The 20,933-nt window shown below is 47.8% G+C and overlaps 1 protein-coding gene across 4 annotated transcripts in view; it reads left to right on the forward strand.

Moving 5' to 3' along the window:
- The window catches only part of BAIAP2 (BAR/IMD domain containing adaptor protein 2), a 71,097-nt gene extending 50,930 nt beyond the window's left edge, over nucleotides 1-20,167 (forward strand). For 2 of the 4 annotated variants that reach the window (XM_075580046.1, XM_075580049.1), the window contains 7 exons: nucleotides 139-366; nucleotides 931-1,132; nucleotides 1,541-1,742; nucleotides 2,630-2,701; nucleotides 3,690-3,852; nucleotides 6,335-6,372; nucleotides 18,395-20,167. In XM_075580046.1, the coding sequence (XP_075436161.1) occupies nucleotides 139-366; nucleotides 931-1,132; nucleotides 1,541-1,742; nucleotides 2,630-2,701; nucleotides 3,690-3,852; nucleotides 6,335-6,372; nucleotides 18,395-18,464 (975 nt within the window). In that variant the 3' untranslated portion in view covers nucleotides 18,465-20,167. Of the gene's footprint in view, nucleotides 1-138; nucleotides 367-930; nucleotides 1,133-1,540; nucleotides 1,743-2,629; nucleotides 2,702-3,689; nucleotides 3,853-6,334; nucleotides 6,373-8,791; nucleotides 10,335-14,828; nucleotides 14,876-18,394 lie in introns of those variants that run through there. The other 2 variants (XM_075580047.1, XM_075580048.1) reach the window with 2 other exon arrangements.
- Nucleotides 20,168-20,933: the final 766 nt, after the last annotated feature.

Below are 20,933 nucleotides of genomic sequence, written 5' to 3' on the forward strand. Positions count from 1 at the left end.
ACTGGTGGAATAACTTGGTAGTGGAGGTGCTGGTCTCTGTAGTGGTTGACCATGTCTCCGGGACCATAGTTAAAGCTCTTTAAAGGCGGGCGCCACGTATCCCCCATAACCATTTTGTGACTTCCCCCCCATCCTTAGGGTAAAGACGTCCTGGCACAGAAGATCCCTTCTTGGCAGCAATCCTGCGCTGACCCCAATAAGATCCCAGATCGAGCCCTGCAGATCATGCAGCAGATGGCCGCCGGCACCAACGGCACCATCCTGTCCGGGCCGCTGACCACATCAAAGTCCAGTCTGTCCATCTCTGACCCCATACCTGGTGCCAAACCCCTGCCGGTGCCCCCAGAACTGGCACCCTTCGTAGGGGTAAGTACCTGCTACGTCGGTCTACTAGTTAAATCTGATTCCTGCAAAGCGATGTTTGGGACCCCTCTGACACAGCAGGGGTTCATCCTAAACTCTGCTGTGGCCCTTTGAGAAGTACAATGTATCTGCTTGTGTAACACATTGCACTACAACACACACTCCTTTCTGCCTTTGATTGGCGTGTAATCACATAGTGGGGGGGGAGGGGTCAACTCCAGTCCTGAAGGGCCACCAACAGGTCCGGTATTAAAGATATCCCTGCTTCAGCACAGGTGCTTCAGGGAACGACTTGAGTTACCTGTGGACCTGGAGGACTGTTGTTGGCCACACCTGACCATACAATTTGGGGACAAAAAACTAAAAATGGAAGTTATATAAAGATCTCTGCATTTTATGCAGCGATTAGATCCCGGGTGGAAATAGAATCTGATTTGGCAATGCAGGAATATATTTATATGTTTGCAGAACAGATCGTAAAATACAAGGATCCTGATTGCAATAACTGCGTCCTAGTGTTGTGGCGTGGGCCCGCCATGTTAACTTCTGCTCTCCTTCTCTCTTCAGAGGATGTCTGCTCAGGAGGGCACCCCCATAATGAACGGGGTCGCGGGTCCTAACAGCAACAGCTACGAGCACTGGGGAGAAATGAAGCCGATCCCACCCAAAGCCGCGTCCCCCGCCGTGCCACACAAACAGATCAGCGACTCCTACTCCAACACACTACCCGCCCGCAAGAGCGCTCCTCCCAAAAACAGCTACACTGTGGGTAAGGAGTGTGTGTCCTGGCTTCCTGCATTCATTGTGCACTCATTGTCAAGTCCTAAAACATGTGCCCATTCCCCAACGCACGAGGGCACAACTGGAGCAAAGACAAGTTGATAATGCACAGAATGAAGCTTCCTCTATCTAGATATATATCACTTGTAATGTTACTACCTTTATATAAAAATCTCTGCCACCATGATATCATTCATTGTATAATCTTTCTCTTTTGAACTACTTTGGCGATACCGTGATTTTAATATCACTAGCGGGGCTCATCAAACATGGCAGCTGTAAATTGACAGACCTGGCACTCCTATCTGAGATAAAGAGGTTCCTCTGACGTCCGTATGTCTCTGTTCCTCGCCTGCGCCATGCTCATGTGGCTCTTCTGGCTTTGTTTTTTGAGCAGCTGAGAACAAGACTTTGCCTCGCTCCAGCTCCATGGCAGCCGGGCTGGAGAAGAACGGCAGGATGCGGGTCCAGGCTATCTTCTCGCATGCCGCAGGCGACAACCACACCTTGCTGAGCTTCAAAGAGGGCGACTTCATCACACTGCTCGTTCCCGAGGCCAGAGACGGCTGGCACTATGGAGAGAGCGAGAAGTCCAAATTGTAAGTGTCGTTATACGCAGATATACAATTCTGCTTCCCATGTGTGATGTTGCTTTGCCCGGCAAACACCTTTTTGGGCCATACGTATCTTTGTTGAAGCATTTGAGTTCTAAGGTCACCGATGCTGTGAGAAGTGTCCTTTAGTACTGGGAAGATCAGTCTTGCGGTTTGACGCTGTTTGCTGGCAGAGGATTCAACAATGTATTCTGCAAATTGTCACAAGACTCCCTGGCAGTAAAGTGGTTAATTTGGCCAGCGTCGTGTCTCATTCACAGACCCTGCCAGGCCCTTCTGTGGCGAGTTAAGCGTGCGTCCTGAGCCGTACTGGGGTTCGCTAATTCTCAGTGACAGCTCTGTAATCATTATGTACATGTGTCTGTTTAATCCCCACATCAGACAGTGATCTGGGGAGCAGACAGACTGGGCTGTCACACTGCGTTCCCTTGAAGGCCCATGTCCTGATTTGCTTTTCAGATTTGCTTTGACGTTGGGAAAAGAACTGGCAGACTGTGCCCTTTGTAACTGTTTTTTATATATCTATATATCGATCTCAAAACAGCAGCTGGTTTAAACAAGGCGACTTACTCCATATCCATAAGAACTTTGCCATTGGGATCTACTATTTCAGTCAAGTGCTAGGTCGCACCTGTTCTGCATTAATGGCAGCTATGCTGTACACCTGCGTACCTCCGCCTCTCTGCTGCAGGCCTCTCGTCGCTTATAGGGTTACGTCTCCTATGGTGATCACCGGGAGCACGCACAGTGTTGCCATTAGGGCCACCGATGACCCTCCCACTCTTATTATTGTATCTTAGTGACGTTAAACCTTGCTCAGATGCTGGTGTGTGATCTCGTCCTAACCTCCCCTATGAACGTTTCCTTTTCAGGAGAGGATGGTTTCCGTTCTCCTACACACGAGTGTTAGACCGCAGCGATACCAGAGATCGGGCGTCGGTCAGGTAAGCCCAGAAGTACCAGTTCTCTGTACACACAATTTGAACCCTCTGTGAACTGTAAGAGTGTGTTCAGTTCCTGTTTTCTCCAATGTCCACATCCAGCAGGTTTTGATATGTTTTTGAATTGGACCAACGCCAGTTCTTCACCGATTCTCATAATTAAGCTCATACATGTTTAACCCCATCAGAGCCAGGCAGCTTGCACTGAAGGGGTTATCTCCTGTGCTTTCAGACTGGGCTGTAGCATCCTACTTTCCAATGTGTTGCTTGTCCTTCTGGCAGAGAACGGGACAATATTGTGTTCACAGGACACCGTTAAGAATACTAGGCGGCCTAGATGGAGTTTAAAAATAATCCGTAGGGACAGTGTTGCCTCCTGTGTTGCTATCAGTTGGCACCAGCATCCTTGCAGAGGATAAAGAATGGCTAGAGGCGCACAACAACGGTAACAAATGCTAAATCCATTTAAGTAAAGGCGTTTCATACTTCACGTCAGAGGCCCTAATGAAGTACGCTGTAACGTGCGAAACGCGCTGGGGTTTCTAAAAAAAATTTTTTGGGGCTGTCACGTGACTACACTACCACCAGGTGGCGTGTCGGTTTTATTCGCAAAGTGTGTGCCGCTCCTCCGGAGGGACCTGGCACCCTGCGGCCCTCGCTGTATTCAATCTACGGATAGCGTGACGCTGCACCATCGTATCGCCTTGTGGGCCTATGAGTACGTTGCTACATGCAGTTCTGTATACAAGCTTTTTATTTAAGGAATTAGCATTTTTTTTGTTTTTGTAACCTGGTGTGTTCCTCCTTTCGATTCTTTCTCTTTATTGCGGGAGTGACTGCATATAAGGGGTAGCAGCAAGGAGAGTTTCATACAACTACTGATTGACTCATGAGAATATTGCACGGAGCAGCTTTTTGAGCAGTCCTTGCAGGGGATTGACTGACGTGTGCCCTGCAGATCCGAGTGTTTCACTTTTTGGTTCTTCCACAGTTTACAGCCCGGCAAGAGCAGCAGCACCGGGAACCTGCTGGACAAGGACGACCTGTCCATCCCGCCTCCGGACTACAGCATGGCCGCACGCGCCTTCCCTCCTCCAGCCGTGAGCACGTTCAAGCCCAGACCTTACAGCGTGGCTGCACCCGTCTTCTCACAGGTAAAACTGGGCACTGGACGTGGTTACAGGCCAAATTTTGACCTTAATGGTGGGTGCTTAGCAGAACTATGTTCGTTCATATCCATCAAATATCCGGTACGTGAACCAAACGGTTTGTGTTTGTACGTATCAGTGAAGGGTGACAATCTCTTCTCTGCTAGATGGGGTTGCAATGCATTGCTTGACATACCGTAGACCAGGGGCGGCCAACTCCAGTCCTCAAGGGCCACCAACAGGTCAGCTTTTAAGGATATCCCTGCTTCAGCACAGGTGGCTTAGTCATCGACGGGGCCACCTGTAATGAAGCACGGATATCCTGAGAACCCGACTTGTTGGTGGTCCTTGAGGACTGGAGTTGCCTATCCGTTTTCGAGGGATACATTGCTTGGCAGGGCCTTGCAGGCCCCTCTGTCGGGTAAAGGTTTATCATGCTTTTCGGTGGCCTGTTTTTTCTGCAGGTTAATGAAACTTAGAGAGCAAATAATTGTTGTTTTCTGGGGGGGAAGGGGCGGTTTTGGGGAAAGTGCCGAGTGGTGAGAAATGTAACCGGAAATCTGTTTCACCGTTGTACACCGAGGCTCCCCAGCAATGTGTTCCTTATTTATAGGGTTACGCTGTGCCCTACGGGTACACGATACACAGGACTGCCAGCGCTCTGTACCCGCAGTCCGTGGGGCTGCACAAGCCTTATAAAAGGTCAGCACCCGTAAGTTGGTTAGTCTGTGTGTGGCGCTTTCACTGGAGTTCACAAGAACCACTGTTTGACGGGATTGTTACTTTGTGTCCTGCCCAGATGAACCATTAACCAGTTTGCTGCCAGCAGGGCCTGGTGGCAGAGCGGTTAAGAGGAATCTGTGTGACCTGTGACCTGGTTGTAAAACAGACACAAAGAAGAATCAAACAGTGTGGGAAGCTGCAGTGGAAGACGCTTCACTCACAAAGCACTCCCACCAGAAATTGTGTTCCCGTCCCCCGCCCCCCAAACCACCTTTATTCCTTCAGGAACTGGCTGTGAAAATAAGACTTGCTCTAATAATGGGCAGGCACCACAGAAGTTGGGATATCACCCAGAAATTCCCGGCTCCCAAATTTCCTCTGACGGGCGTCTTCTGTAAACGCTGGATCACTAGCCAAGATAAGAAATGGTTGTAATAGTAATGAATACAGCGTGTAATTATCTAGCACTTTTCCAAAGCAGTAAAAGGACTCATATTTTCTGCAATTTTTTTTTTTGTATCTTATACTTCTCTATAATTAAGATGATTGAAGTCCAATTGCTCTATAGAAAGCCCTTTGCTGGCTCTCCTGGTAACTAAAGTGTTAGATAATGGTAATTAAACGTCCCCATTCATTTCCAAAGTGCCTTGCAATTCTATGCGAGTGTAATTCATGCAACTCTCCTTGTTTGAACCCAGAGGTAAGCGTGCAAAGACCTTTTATTATTACTCACAGGTGAGTAATCTGAAGCGCAGATAACCCGGTATGAGGATATTAAACCCAAAACCGTGTGTATTAAAAGTACTTTTTCTATGTAGCTTGAAAGGTCCATCAAATATTCCTACTGATTATTTTTTTTTGTATATTCCCCTCTTAATACAAATGTAATTATACAACACGGGCTCGTGTCCTTCCACCTTACGGATTCTGTTCATTCTTGTGTTCCCCAGTGGCTTGTGTGTGTCCTTTTAGATTTACCATACTAATAATTAAACTTGTAAGGAACTATCTTGTATCTCAGAGGAACCTTCATTCTGCAATGTAGACCCATTTAATTTATTCCCCCCCTCACCCCCCCCCTGGAATTGCAGAGGTTGGGACAACTGCATAAAAAGAGCAGAAATAACGCAGGATAGACGTGTGTTGCTCTGACAGAGCTGAGTCTATTAGTAACCGGTTTATACATGTCACAATCTATCCTAAAGCATACACCGGCAGTATGGTGGGGACAGTGCTGCTCTCGGGCTGATTTCTGGTGGGAGTATTTTTGCTGGAACCTTTCCCCTGATGTCCCTGTGTTTCCCTGCCATCCTAATGATAACTATGATTACATCGTTACCATTTGCATCCCGTGCAGCTCTGCACTGATCTGGATGATGGGAGCACTGTGCGTTTGCCGGAATGTCCATTACTAAGCTGCAGCTTCTAGATCAAACTAAGCAGGCTCATCTCATGCCATCCCCATTAACTCTTTCCTGGCTGTGCGCTCGGTCTTACCTGTCACAAATGTTTGACTCTCCTCTCACTTAAAGAATGTAGCTGTACATTTTTGTGCAATGACCTGCAGACCTCGAGCTGCACAGATGCTAATTAGTAATGGCTAATCTCCCAGCATCATTCGAAATCCTCTTACCCTCGCACTGTCTGTGCCCTGGCATGTATTTATAGCGCAACCTGCAATTGTAATGTAAAGCTGATCTCTTAAATGTTGTATTTCTTCTCTGTAATATCTTTCTCCTCTCCCACCTTGTTTTCTTTCCTGCAGGGTCTAGAAGACTATGGCACAGCCCGTTCCGCGAACAGGTAAGAGAAACTGTAGCGCTGTCCTGTTTTTAATTCCGTCATCCACTCCGTTTTGTGTCATACATTGCATGCGTGTTTCACATCACCTGCAGTATCCCTTAATAAGGTGTGTGTGGTTATGTGTGTGTGTGTGTGTGTGTGTGTGTGTGTGTGTGTGTGTGTGGTTGTGTCCATCAGAGCAATGGCCCTCTCAGATCTCTCTTCGCATCACTGCACAAATGAAACATGGACACGATTATGGATGCAAACTCAGCTGTGACCTGCGACCTGCCTTGGGTTTTATCCGCATTCTCGTCACTGAACACGCATGGATCCCCCTGTTGTCCAATCCCCGTAATATGGATTTCAACTTTCTTACCAGCTCCACAAATCCTAAAATGACCATTCACCCCGTTTTCACGGAACAAAGGTACTGGCGGCACAGGCATCAATTGTCCGATGTCAGGAAGGGTCCTTCAGATGTGACCCTCTGGCGGAGATACATCTCTGGGCTCTGGCGCTAACCTGGAGCTCTTTGCAGTCTGCAGCACTGATTAACCCCATTTACTCCGGGGGTTCTCAACTCCGGTCCTGAACCCCCCAACAGGTCAGGTTTTCAGGATATCCCTGCTTCAGCACGAGTGCCGCAATTGGTCCCTGCTTCACCATGGGTGGCGCAATTGGTCCCTGCTTCAGCACGGGTGGCTGTCTTTGACTGAGCCACTGATTGAGCCTGCTGCACTGAAGCAGGGATATTCTTAAAACTAGACCTGTTGGTGGCCCTTGAGGACTGGAGTTGAGAACCCCCTGCATTAACCTATTCCATGCTTTAGGGACTGGAAAACACGGCTTTGCACTAAAGAGGTTTAATTTAGGCCGAGAGCCCTAACAGACATGTGCGCGCTCAGGATCCAGGTGCCCAGCACGAGGCCGCGCTGTGCGAGCGCACACACCAGGGATACTGCAGCGGGTCGTCGTCGTCATCATCATCCGTGTTGTGAGTCTGTGCTGTGTGACGCAGGATGCCGTCCCGTTCAGCTTGGCAGTGTCGCTCTGCTTTCTATTTCACAGTGGCAATGGCACTATGATATCTACTGTGTGAGGAGAGACTCATAGCAAAGGCACCCGCTGCTTTGAAGAACTTTCGTCTTCTTCATTTGTCTTTTTAATCTTCCTTTTTTTTTTTTCTTGTTGGGAATTTTTTTTTAATTTTATTTTTTGTACTTTCTGGAATTAATTATTATCTTTTTTTTTTTTTTTTTTTTGGTCTCCTGTGATCATTAACCCCTGCCTTGCTGGAAGTGCCGGCAGTCTTATTGCAGAGCAGTGATTGGAGGCTGTTTCCAGCATGACCGGGGTTACACAATCCTGGTGCTGCTGCGGTTTCTCTTCCCGATGCTTTCGAGGCGCTGTTGCGTTCACGAAGGGTTTTTCAGAGCAGAAATTGCCCAACCAAACGTCTGTTAAGTACAGAACACAGGAGGCAGTTTTCCAACGGTGGTTTTTATACCAGTTTTTAATTGGTGTGTTATCCCTCTTATCTGGGGCTGAAACACAAGGCCTTATCTAAAAAAGGAGAGGGGCGTTTGCTTCCATCGCTGGTGTAAGGGCCCTGGGCTGTTGTACATGCATGGGGCTATGGTTTAAAGGGACTGTTAAACTTTTGGTGAGAGAGGGAAAAAAAGCTCCACATCTATGATTCCTCCAGCTGTTCCTGTTTTAATCTGAAAGGTGTGTTCACTCTTCCATCAAAACTCATGAAATGTAGATGGGTTTATTATTAACTCTTCCCCAATGGCAGAATCCCAGTTTTACTTAATTGGGCACAGTGTCTGTGTGTTTTCTTTGTGTACATCCACACACCCGTTTCCTGCATCTCAGCCATCAACATGGCAGTGAGGGAATGGTTGGGCAGGAGGGGGACGCTGGCGAACATGTCAGACCCACTGCTAGCTGGCATACATGTCAGATCCGCTGTAAGCTGGCGAACATGTCAGACCCACTGCTAGCTGGCATACATGTCAGACCCACTGCAAGCTGGCGTACATGTCAGACCCGCTGCAAGCTGGCGTACACGTCAGATCCGCTGTAAACTAGTGTACACGTCAGATCCGCTGTAAACTAGTGTATACGTCAGATCCACTGTAAACTGGTGTACACGTCAGATCCGCTGTAAGCTGGCGTACACGTCAGATCCGCTGTAAACTAGTGTACACGTCAGATCCGCTGTAAGCTGGCGTACACGTCAGATCCGCTGTAAGCTGGCGTACACGTCAGATCCGCTGCAAACTGGTGTACACGTCAGATCGTGGCAAATGGCAGGTTCTATTCTAGGGAGGGTTTTACTAAAGTTTAATTTTGTTCTCTACATAGAGTGAATGCACCTTTTTAATTGCAGGTCGGGCTCTAACCGCGTCTGACTCCTTTATCTTCTTTTCAGCTCCACTGTTTAACAGAACACTGATTATAAAGGAGCTTGTGGATAGTTCGCCCATCTCTAGATCCGGTCTCACAGAGCTTTGCTACTAGACTTATGGGGGTTTATTTATTAGTCTCATTGATACAAAACTGGGACAGACCAAGTGCAAACAAAAAAAAATGGCAGTTCGTATAAATCCTATTGAAAACAGTTGAGGGGTTTCCCTTTGGTAAATCTTGTGCTGTTTTTTTGCACTGGTTCTGCCCTGATTTTCGCAAGAACCGTTGGTAAATCTTCTCCCCCCCCCCCAAAATGTGCACACTATGCTAACCCATTCACTGCCAGAGGGCGTCTGTAAAGCTTAATGTGCATTCTGTTACCCCAGGTCAGGGTGGGTGAGGGGTGCTCCTGCAACGTGAACATGCTGCAGTGTATTGCTAAACACTTGTAGAACCCCCTCTCTTCGTCTCTTCCCGGGAGCACTGTATCAGGGCTGGCCAACTCCAGTCCTCCAGGGCCACCAACAGGTCAGGTTTTCAGGATATCCCTGCTTCGGCACAGGTGGCTCAGTTGACGATTGAGCCACCTGTGCTGAAGCAAGGACATCCTGAAGACCTGACCTTTTGGTGGCCCTTGAGCAGTGGATGTGCCTCCCCCCCCTCTGATCTATGCAGCGTGTTAATTTTTAATGAAACAGTAGACCTGTCCCACCGTAACCTCCTTTCCTTGTCTTTTTGTACTCAACCTATCGCTGCTTCACGTGGCTGCCGTGCTCGCAAAGCATGTATTATACGCAGCGCCGGGAACCCCTTTCTGGCTACAGAGGCCAGACGCTGCTGCTCAGTCACATTTAAAGGGGTTGACATGCAAATCCAAAGATTATTTTCTATTCAGCTTAATTTCTTTATTAAAAATAAAGCGTCTGGTTTTCTTCGGAGGAAGGAAGCATCCGGGCCACAGTTTGGTGTTTGGCTAATTCCAAATGTTGCATTATTCTTCTGTTTCTTTCTATTTTACTTCTAAATCTTTGTCCATCTTTGTGTTTTTTTTTTTTGTTAACTTTTTAGAGACAAACACAATAGGATTGGATTTAATGGCTACCTGTATTGCTTCCTCACGCACTGATTTCAGGGGATGAGGGATTAAAAGGGGCCCTCCACCCAGACTCATAGTACCTATCAACTCTCGTTCGTGCCAAAACCCTCCACATCCGCTGTGATAAATTCTCTAGAATAACAAAAAATATATATATATAATAAAAATAAAGGCCTCTTCCTTAGGACATTGCTGGCAATATACCTGTAAACATTATATACATTAACATTTAGTGTTTTGTTAACAGAACATGGACACGTCACGGTAAAACATTCTGCATTTGAGATGTGATAACTGTGCTAGCGCTCTCTTTAAATCAGTTTGTTCAGTGATGAACGGATGAATGTAGCAATCTTGTATGACGAATGTAATGTGCTAATAAGCACACTTTATTTTATTTTTCAAGCCGAAGAAAAATGTGCCCTGTAATGAAGTTATTGTATGAATAAAGTTTTATTTATTGCATTGAGAGGGGACTTGGGGATTATAATTTTTTTTTTTTGTAGAAAAACCCTGCCTGCTTTTTGGACGTTTTTTCATTGTGTATTTTATTTTATTTTTTTGTCTCTTGGTGACAGCCGCCAACTGTGATTTTGGTCATTAAGCAGCTGTATCAGGCCCATAGGAAAAATAAACATTTTTATACAAATTGCCTTTTTCTTAATCTGAAAACATTCATCATTGAATCTCCCCTTTTTTTTTTTTTTTCTTCTATATCCTCTTTCATTCATATCATCCGCACATTAATAAAAGAACCATCGCTTTACCATCCCTCCGCTGAGAATTCAGCAACTTGTGTTTGTGCTTTTTATTCAATTGAGGATTACTAATTGACCCCTGACGGCAAAGTGGATGGAGGTTACATACGGTGTGAGGGTGAAGAACGCCACCCCCCCCCCCAAGTCTGAGCGCTTTATTTCTGACCTCTTTCACTCGCTGCGCATCGTCTTATGCAAAGCTTGTTGTGTCTCTGTTTGCCTCTGAACTTTGGCGTTCCTTCCCCATTTCTGCCTCATACAAGATATAAATAGGAAGGTTGGGCACTTTCACTGGCGGTTTTTGGTTCTCATACAAAATGTTTTGGTTTGGGCCAAACTCGATTTTTGGTTTGATTTCATTTTAAACGATGGGGGAGAAACTCAATTTCGCCAAACATTTTTTGGAGGTAAGGAATACAGAAAAAAAAAAATTGAGCGAAAACGGTGAAGGCAAAAAAAAAATACACTGAATGTGACGAGACTTTCTTGGTTTTCGATTGGTCTTCTGCTCGTGTTGGTCATTAAGCTTGGGTCACGTGTATCAGTTGTGGGAAGATGCTGCCAGCAGCAGTGGTCTTGCTAATATTCTCTCCCCCTCCCCCCCCCCCAACCCCCAACCTACGTCTCGGATCCTGATCACTTTCAGAAATTAAACAAACAAACAAAAATAAAAGTAAATAGTTTTTTTTTTTTTTTTTCGATTTTAGATAAAAGGGGAATAATTGTTGGGGTTATTAAACCGCCTTGGCTGCTCGCCGGGCCAGCAATGCATTGCTCTGAAATGTGTTACAGATCCCGCCGGCACAGCATGGCCCGATAACTGCCAACTTTGGGTATTGTCTCTGGTGTAATTATTTGGGGGATTCTTTCAAGGTCAGGGCATGTTTGTTTTAACATGGCGAGACATCCGGTTTGGCAGAACTTCTTCTTCCATGGAAGGGGCAGCTGCTGTCGGGGTATGGAGTAAATGCATGTAAACTATCCAAAAGCCTCGGAGTCAGAGATTTGGGTTATACTTTTTCCAAGAACATTAAGCAAGTTCTTCATAGATGCCAATGAATATTCAAAGCAAATGTTTCTTTCTTCCTGCCATCACTATACAGCCCTCCTGAAAGTGTAATGGTGGGGCAGCCACACCACCGGGTATTTCCATGCTCTCTGCTAGTGCAACATGAGCCGTGGTCCAAAGATCTTCTCTTCTTCAACCAGACTCTCCTCATCCTAGTGCTTCAACAATGCCATGAGCCATAGCGAGCCCTCTTCTAAGTAAGAGGGATAAAGACCCATGTTTGCTATGCAATCTTCAGTTGGAATACCCCGATGTAACGTATTGGCTTCTGTGAGGTGTAAGGAGTCCTCCAGCACCAGGTGTGTTTATGGTGGAATACCTCTTAGTTCATATAGCCCTAAACGTTTGTCAGAAGTGTCAACAGGAGCCACATGCAAACTACAGAGTGGGGGTTTATACCAAGCAATGCCATTATTCCCTCCTTGGGCTGCGCTTATAGTGACGGCGACGTTGCGTCATAACAAATGCATTGAATCCGTTACGTGCACTTATAGTGGACGCAAGGGCGACGGAACGATCTAAATCTCTAGTGAGTAGAATTTGATTTTTACAGCACAGGTCTCACCATGTGACAGGCTATAAACCAATCAGATAGCTTCTGATGCAGGGAGAGGGGGAATGTGTGTGTGAGTGGAGAGGTGTGTTTGTGTGTCTTTCAAGTGAAACACACTATATTAACAACTTTAAAATAGTAAATTCTCCCGTAATTTAAAGTAAAGTAAATTCAGCATACAAACAGAAATTACACCTCCTCCATTTCAGCCTTCCCCCTTGCTCTTGTCCCCGCCCCTCTGCCTTCCCCCTTGCTCCTGTCTCCGCCCCTCTGCCTTCCCCCCTTGCTCTTGTCTCCGCCCCTCTGCCTTCCCCCTTGCTCTTGTCTCCGCCCCTCCGCCTTCCCCCTTGCTCCTGTCCCTGCCCCTCTGCCTTCCCCCTTGCTCTTGTCTCCGCCCCTCTGCCTTCCCCCTTGCTCTTGTCTCCGCCCCTCTGCCTTCCCCCTTGCTCTTGTCTCCGCCCCTCCGCCTTCCCCCTTGCTCCTGTCCCTGCCCCTCTGCCTTCCCCCTTGCTCTTGTCTCCGCCCCTCCGCCTTCCCCCTTGCTCCTGTCCCTGCCCCTCTGCCTTCCCCCTTGCTCTTGTCTTCGCCCCTCTGCCTTCCCCCTTGCTCTTGTCTTCGCCCCTCTGCCTTCCCCCTTGCTCTTGTCTCCGCCCCTCTGCCTTCCCCCTTGCTCTTGTCCCCGCCCCTCTGCCTTCCCCCTTGCTCTTGTCCCCGCCCCTCTGCCTTCCCCCTTGCTCTTGTCTCCGCCCCTCTGCCTTGCTCTTGTCTCTGACCCTCTGCCTTCCCCCTTGCTCTTGTCTCCGCCCCTCTGCCTTCCCCCTTGCTCTTGTCTCCGCCCCTCTGCCTTGCTCTTGTCTCCGCCCCTCTGCCTTCCCCCTTGCTCCTGTCTCCGCCCCTCTGCCTTCCCCCCTTGCTCTTGTCTCCGCCCCTCTGCCTTCCCCCTTGCTCTTTTCTCCGCCCCTCTGCCTTCCCCCCTTGCTCTTGTCTCCGCCCCTCTGCCTTCCCCCTTGCTCTTTTCTCCGCCCCTCTGCCTTCCCCCCTTGCTCCTGTCTCCGCCCCTCTGCCTTCCCCCTTTCTCCTGTCTCCGCCCCTCTGCCTTCCCCTCTGTCTTTTCCCTTGCCTGCCGTCACTCCACTTGTAGCAAGAGATGTCTCGAAAACTCAAATTACAACTTTTGTAATGGAGACGGGTGGCATCATCCGTAGCTGGCACTATAAGCGCAGCCTTAGTTAGAGGGGTCTATAGCTCCTTGTAGACTGTAGAGAAGTGTGTTACTGGAAGAAAGGGGATTAAGGCCACGCTCATAGTGCTGGTGATGTGCCGGTCGCTGGAAAATCAAATAGAGATGACTTCCAGCGATCGCGATCAATCCATCCGCTCCATCGCGTCGCGCTTACTATAAGCGCACCCGACGGCAGCAATGCATTTGTTTTGCCACGACGTCGCTGTCGCCAACACTATAAGCGCAGCCTAAGATCCTCCATCTTTCTTGTGGCCTTTCACCCACTGCTTTACATTTTTTCCCATCCTTAGGCCGCGCTTATTGTGCCGCCGACATCGTCCGAAAACAAATGCATTGTCGCCGCCGCCGCCACCCGCCGCATGCGCTTATAGTAAGCGTGACGGCAACAAAGCGACGCGATTTTTTTGCAGCCCTGAACCAATCAATGGCCTGGTCGCCCGCGCCGCCGCAAAGCAAAATACAACTTTCGCTAGCGGTGACGTCGCAGGCGCTATACGCACGGCCTTACCCTGCTCTACATTCCTTTTGGCCTATTTTTCCCCATCTGCCATATTTCGGGGTTGGTTAAATCCTTGGAGGGTTCACCTGAATTCTACCACCATTGCTTCTTGCCAACGTGGATCTGTATATCCATTAAAATAAATATCTGCTTTGCCCACTGCGTTGTTTTCAGATGTGAGTAATTCATTTCAGTTACAGCTTCTCCGAAGGTAGACAAAATGATTAAAGTTTGCACTCGAGCAGATCTGAGAGGTACACATGCAGAATTTGCTACATCCCAATATAATGGGTGCAGCCTGTAACTCCTCCTCCTGATACTCCCCAACTCTCAACCCAGAAGCAAAGTATGTATGTCAATACACTTTGATGCCGAGACTCTGGGTAAAAAGGCCTTTTCCTTTTGCGCATAAATGTAGCTGCAAAATTGCCTTGCTCCAATGAGAACAGCAACTGCAAGAGACCAAAGTGCAAAGAAGCTGAGATACAAAGTCCGATGTGAACAGAAAGGTGATCTTCCAGCACTGACCTCCGTGGCACATTGTTTATTCTGCTTTAATTCCGCCCAGGGTTGGACACGTCTGCCACGCAACAAACACTGGTAGTATAGGGCAGGAAGTGGCCACGGATTATCTACTGCAGTACAACGCCTGCTTGTTTCACTTGTGTGTATGTACCCTCTGGAGACACTCGGAGGAACATACAGTACCCCGTGGGAAGCCTCGCTCCTATTTATACACCACCACACACACTCTTAATTAGCTGCATAACGATTAGTGTACCAGGCATCCATGTGGGCGTTGTAACCCCCGTCACAAACTGCATTTCTGTTTGTCTTACAGTTTGGAAGCTGCAGTTGCCAAGTTTTGAGATGTGCCGTGTAGAGTTAGTAAGTTTTTGTTTTGTTTTTATTTTTTTAACGTGTCAAAAAAAAAAAGAAGAAGAATTGAAAAGCTCTCTTATTTTACTTGTTCCATGTGCTTCGCTCTGACTGTGGGGATAAATGGGAAAACTACATGTATTTACATAGGCTTATACTATCATATACTATATCTGCACAGGCGTGTATTACAATTTAATGCAGGGCTACTTTACAGAGCATTAATTGGGGAGATAGGGGCCTCACACATCTGGTTCCTCCCCTCCCCCCCCCCAACATGAACACACTACACAGATTCTCATCAGCATCCCCTCTTCCTGGGAAGGACTCCATTTTTAATGCAGTCCTGTTATAGGTTTCCCAGCTGCCTTTGGTGTTTAGCAACATACTCTGCCAGTCCAGGATTTAAAATCCGAGTGGGACATTGGATTATTCAAACTATCTGAATGTCGTTGATCATCTTTAGCCCGCGGTATTTACAAGCTCAGCCTCGGGTTGTTCGCGGTTATTAAATCTCTTGCCCTGGTTTTAGTAGCCAAAGTGGTCCAACCTGTTTGGATACATCCCAGAGGCAGCTGGAAAACCTGTATACACCAGGGGCTCGCTGTTAAAAGCACGAATTACACAATCCCTAAGGAGTGGCGTTTTATTTGTAAATAACCAGCGCAGCCAATAAAATGGAAGTTTGCCGCCTGCTTAAGGCATAATTTGAGATGCATTTACATTGTATTCAAGAGGCGTATGGCATTAAACAGGTTAATAACCCCTTCGCATGCTATTCTGGCATTAACCTGGTTAAATAAGGTAGGTTTGGGATGCACAAAGAATTCCAAAGCACAGTAACTAAATGGTGTTGTCTGGCACCTTGATAACACAACCCCTTTAGTCCTGGGTCAGGAGGTCCTTGACCTGCAGGATTCCTCGCAGTCAGACTGGATCACTGGAAGTGTCCCACCCCCCGCACACTTTCCCCCCCAGATAACATTTCATGCTTTCTACTCAGGTGAACCCAGAACACTAATCTGCACCACACTGAGAACCCCCCTTCCTGTCGCACACTTCCTGCCGGATGGGACATGATGCTGATGCCACTACTCTCCATCTGTTGGGTCTTTCTATCTATAAAACTTCAGCTGGCAAAGGGGCCAGCAACGTACTCTAGTCCAGGGGTGGCCACCTGTCCTCAAGGGCCACGATCAGGTTAAGTTTTAAGGATATCCCTGCTTCAGCATAGGTGGCTCAGCCAATATGTCTGAGCCACTGATTGAGCCTCCTCTGCTGAACCAGGGATATCCTTAAAACGTAACCTGGTTGTGGCCCTTGAGGACTAGAGTTGGCCACTCCTGCTCTAGTCCTATGCAAAGCAGAACCCTTTGGCAGCAAAGGGAAGAACCACGATTCTTTCCCCAACCTTATAAATCCGGGTCGGGCCATTCCCCCATCACTTTCCATTATAAGAGACCTTCTTGCATGTCCTACCGTCTCATGCATGGCCCTCAAACACAGGACGTATTCAGGGTGATAACCGATGCACATGCTGAGCCTGTCACCCAAACGCCCGAGCTCCCCCAGCTTGCGGTTTCATGTGTAACTCGTGGGGGAGTTTAACCTTCCATTCCACAAATCTATTTACCCACCATAACTTATATAAGGTGTGGTTCAAACTTATCCAGCTTCACATTGCACAGCCAGTGTAACCAACCTCACACTGATGAGACCCAAAATGTCGAAACAGCCGTCTGCGAGTAGGGTTACTGGCTCTGCACCTCTGTAACCCAGGCTGTGCTGAAAAGCTGTGTTATGCGGCAGGTATAAGCTTATAGGGGTCCCATGTTAAAATGGACATGAAGCAAAAGGTGACAATGCTCATTTGCATGTCATTACCCAGAATCCCTTGCAGTGGAAGCCGTGTAGGCCAAGAGATAATGGGGAAAGGCAGACCTTTCTGAGACATTGTGAATGTGCTCACACGGGGTATTTTTATTTGCTGTACACATATATTTTATAAGCAGGCCCTGATTTATGAGATTGAAATGTGCTTATTTGCTTTATTGACACAGGGTTCATGTGGTACTTTGCTGCTACAAGGTGCAGCGGGTCGTTTTCCGCTGTAACATTCCTGCTAATACCTGCTTCATGTTTCCTTAACCTCGAGCCGTATACAACACACAACGTCTAATGTGTGTGTCTGTGTGTGTGTGTGTGTTTCACGCAGCCTATCATCCTGCGTGTAACTCTCCTCTGGATTCCATCTTTCCTTCCGCTGTGACTTATAACTAATGAATGCAGTTAATGAATGGGATCCACCCCATGGTCATGAAAACTGTTCACGTGAAGTATGATAAATATGTTGTCTTCACAATGTCATGGTTGTGCTCCTCCTTGTATATGTGTGTAATATGTTCTTGTCCGCTGTATATGTGTCACAACTCATAATGTTTTCTCGTGTGTTGAACTGGGAGGTTTCTCGTTTCCCATGTATAGCATCAGAGAACCCCATATGATCGCTGTAACCCCCTTTATGTTCTATATTAATGCCCTCTATATTACCATGGGGCAGAATCCAGTAAACCCCCCAAATTAGTGCAGCTGTCATACAGGATCTTGCTTAAGCGTGTGGACGTCACGTCAGAGTGCACTTTTTAAAACGTGTGAAATACTTCATGATGAGCTGAAAGAAAAAAGGTATATGGTACATGCAGTGTGTATATATAAACGCACGTGCATTTTACGCCGCAAATGTGGGCTTCGGGGCTCTACGCCGCGCAGCTTTGTCGCCCTGCGCCCGATCTTGTTACTGGCTCTGTCTCCCAGTTTCAGTGCTGGCCGTCGTAGAGTGGGCATGGGGACTCGCTTCCAGACATTAGGCCAGGGGTTCTTAACTCCTGTCCTCAAGGGCCACCAACAGGTCAGGTTTTCAGGATATCCCTGCTTCAGCACAGGTGGCTTAGTCGACGACTGAGCCTCCTGTGCTGAGGCAGGGGCTGATTGACCCACCTGTGTTTGAAGCAGGGATATCCGGAAAACCTGACCTGTTGGGGGGGGCCCTTGAGGACTGGAGTTGAGAACCCCAACATTAGGCCCATGTATATTAAGCGGTGCTATTCTATAAGATCCGTTCTGGCACCAGAATACACTTCAGTAGGGCAGAAGGCTACCTATGGCAGAGCATCGCTCGCTATATATCACCCCTAATGTTTCTTCCCCAGAGACTGCCCCTCTTCCCCCCCACCAATGCCCAGGGGATTAAAACTTTTTTATTATGAGGTTAGTCCCCTGTTGGTTATTAGAAGACATTGGGAGTGGGCACCACGCAGCGTCACAATGGCAGTCTTGGCAAGGGTCTGTGCGCTGTTACTATTTGAAGGTATCCTTTAGTAAAAAGCGCTGGAGATCTGTCCCATACATGGCATGTGTCTGCTTTGCCATATCCCCGCCTCTCTCCTCTTTACTGCGCCGCCCAAATGTGTATTCCCACATGAACCGGTTCCAATCCCAGACCTCACACCTCTCTCTATCTCTAAACAGAAACCCTTTCACCGAAGTCCGACTGAAACCCACGGTGACCAAGGACCGATCTGCTCCGCTCGTGAACTGACCCTCTCCAGTCGCCCTCCATAACTCCCGCACCTCCGCCGATGCTCCGTGACCCTAGACCACTGGGGATGCACTTACCCTGTGCCAGTGAGCACAGCACTTCGTTCACCAGTAGAGTGGAGACCCCGGCCTGAGCCACATCTCATGGCACTTATGCCAACATTCTCTTCTTGGGCAAAAGGGGGTGACCTGGGCGTGAGCAACCCGCATATCGTACGGTGTACTTGGGCACTTTCACCCCATCCCCTCTCCTCCTGGGGGAAGGGAGGGGGACACTTACTACACTTGTGGCCTGTGCTGGTCAGTATAACTACGTGTTCAACCCTTTCCCTGCCAGAGGGGCCGGCAGCCTATTGCTCTACCCCTCAGGCTGATGAAGGGTTCGGGTTTGAAAGCATCAATGTGAGCAGGAAGCGGGTTTGGTTTTGCAGAGCCTGCGTTCACATGTCCGGCCAGACTTTGGGAGTCGTTTGGTCAGTGGCCTAAATAGAGATACCGGTGCTCAATGCATGCTCAACCGCTGAACCCACGCGTTTCAAAGCTTACACAGACTGACAGGATGCACCCATTATTTTACTGAAACAATGTTACCTTCTAAGCATTTAAAACAAATTCCCCAATCCCTCCTCCCATCACTGTGGTAATCTCTCATGCAGGATGCCGCCCAAGAGAGTTGCCATCTTTAAAACTCCCAATCCCTTAAACTTTACAGTGCACTTTCTAAGACATGAACAGAGCCATGTGCTTCAAGAATGACGTTAAAGGCAAGAAATGTGTATATAGATGTGTTCTTTATACACAGGCTGAGGTACTGGGGCCTCAGCCTTACATAGAGTACGTAGAATGGGTGCATGTAAGCTACAGAGCTTGGCTTGCATGGTGTCCTGTGGGCTTATAGTGTGCGTGGTCCATTACACTCTGTGAGTCCAATTCCAGGGATACGACTAAATCAACAGAACCTGGGATCCACTGCACATGAATGCTTCCTAGTTAGTTGCTGCAGCAGTGTTATTTAGCATTAACTCACAAATTCCTGGCTGTAGGTCAGCTGTGCGCGCTCGGATGCAGTGTTAACATCTTTGATTACAGTGCGCGCTCGGATGCAGTGTTACCGCTCTGGATGGCTGTGCGCGCTCGGATGCAGTGTTAACGCTCTGGATGGGGCCTGTGTTGTTCCTCTTCGTTAAAGCCGTTAATCACTCTCCATAAAATATGGACAGTAGGATCAGGTTGGGTACGCAGACAGAGTACTCATCTGGTTTGCTGCACAGCACAATGCTTTTAAAAAAAAATCTTCACCGTTTCTAGTTTAGAAATGTAGAGCTGAGCGGTTCGGCTGATAAAGATACTCAGTACCAATGCGTACAACCGCTGGAATACAGTTGCATTCGGGGGGACTTTTAAGGAATTTGTATGTTTCCTATTGGAGGTTGCTATGTAACGTTATCCTGTGCACTTGAAGCTTACCCAAAACCAAAGGTGAATCCCCCCCCCCCCCCATCCCCCAGCATTGTAGGCTATGGGTGACATTAAGCATCACTGCCTCCCCACTAGTGCAAAATAAGGGGTGAAAGTGGCTAGACCAGGACACTCTGTAAATAGGGTTATATCTGTGCTGCATTCATTGTCTTGGGGATAAAAGAATTGATATTTGATGCCCGATATACATTTGAAAAATAAAATTTATCTTCGTATGTAAAACTTCTTCTGTATTGTGAGCATTTTATTGCCTGAAAAGATGCAGGGCTCTTCTCTTCACCCCCCCCCCCCCCTCCCATGTCCTCTGTTCTATCTGCACACAGGTTTCACTGTTCAAAATCTTTCTTCTCACGCATCACCTGCACCTCCCCTTCCCCCCCCCCCCCCACCCCCCAGGTGCCTGCCTCTGATTCTGCTTAACACCTTTTCTGCAAAATGATGCCAAGCACAGCAACCATCCCATTTACCCAGCACAAGACCTTCATGCAGTTTCCTTATGAGAGCCTTATACCTAGGGTTGCCAGGTGTCCGGTATTGAACTGGACTGTCCTGTATTTGGATACTCTGGCCAGTAAGAAATGAGAGGTACTGTAATACTGGACATGTATGTGTCCGGTATTACCTCCCTGGACACAGTGACCTGACGCACCTTTCACCATTTCAGTCCAGTATTTTCGGCACTTGGCAACCTTAGTTATACCACATGGTCTGCAGCCAGGGTGGCCAACCCCAGTCCTCAAGGGCCACCAACAGAAGGATATCCCTGCTTCAGCACAGATGGCTGTCAATGACTGAGCCACATGTGCTGAAGCCGGGATGTCCTGAAAGCCTGACCTGTTTGTGGCCCTTGAGGACTGGAGTTGGCCGCCCCGGGTCTGGAGTATATAGATTAATTCTGTAAAGACTGCTGTGCTGATCTGACTGAGCAGCTATTCCGCCCCTTCTGCTCGTTATACACAGTAATAAAAGATGGCTCCTCAGTCTCTTAAAC

Source organism: Ascaphus truei, chromosome 22 (assembly GCF_040206685.1).
Source record: "Ascaphus truei isolate aAscTru1 chromosome 22, aAscTru1.hap1, whole genome shotgun sequence".
Taxonomy (NCBI): domain Eukaryota; kingdom Metazoa; phylum Chordata; class Amphibia; order Anura; family Ascaphidae; genus Ascaphus; species Ascaphus truei.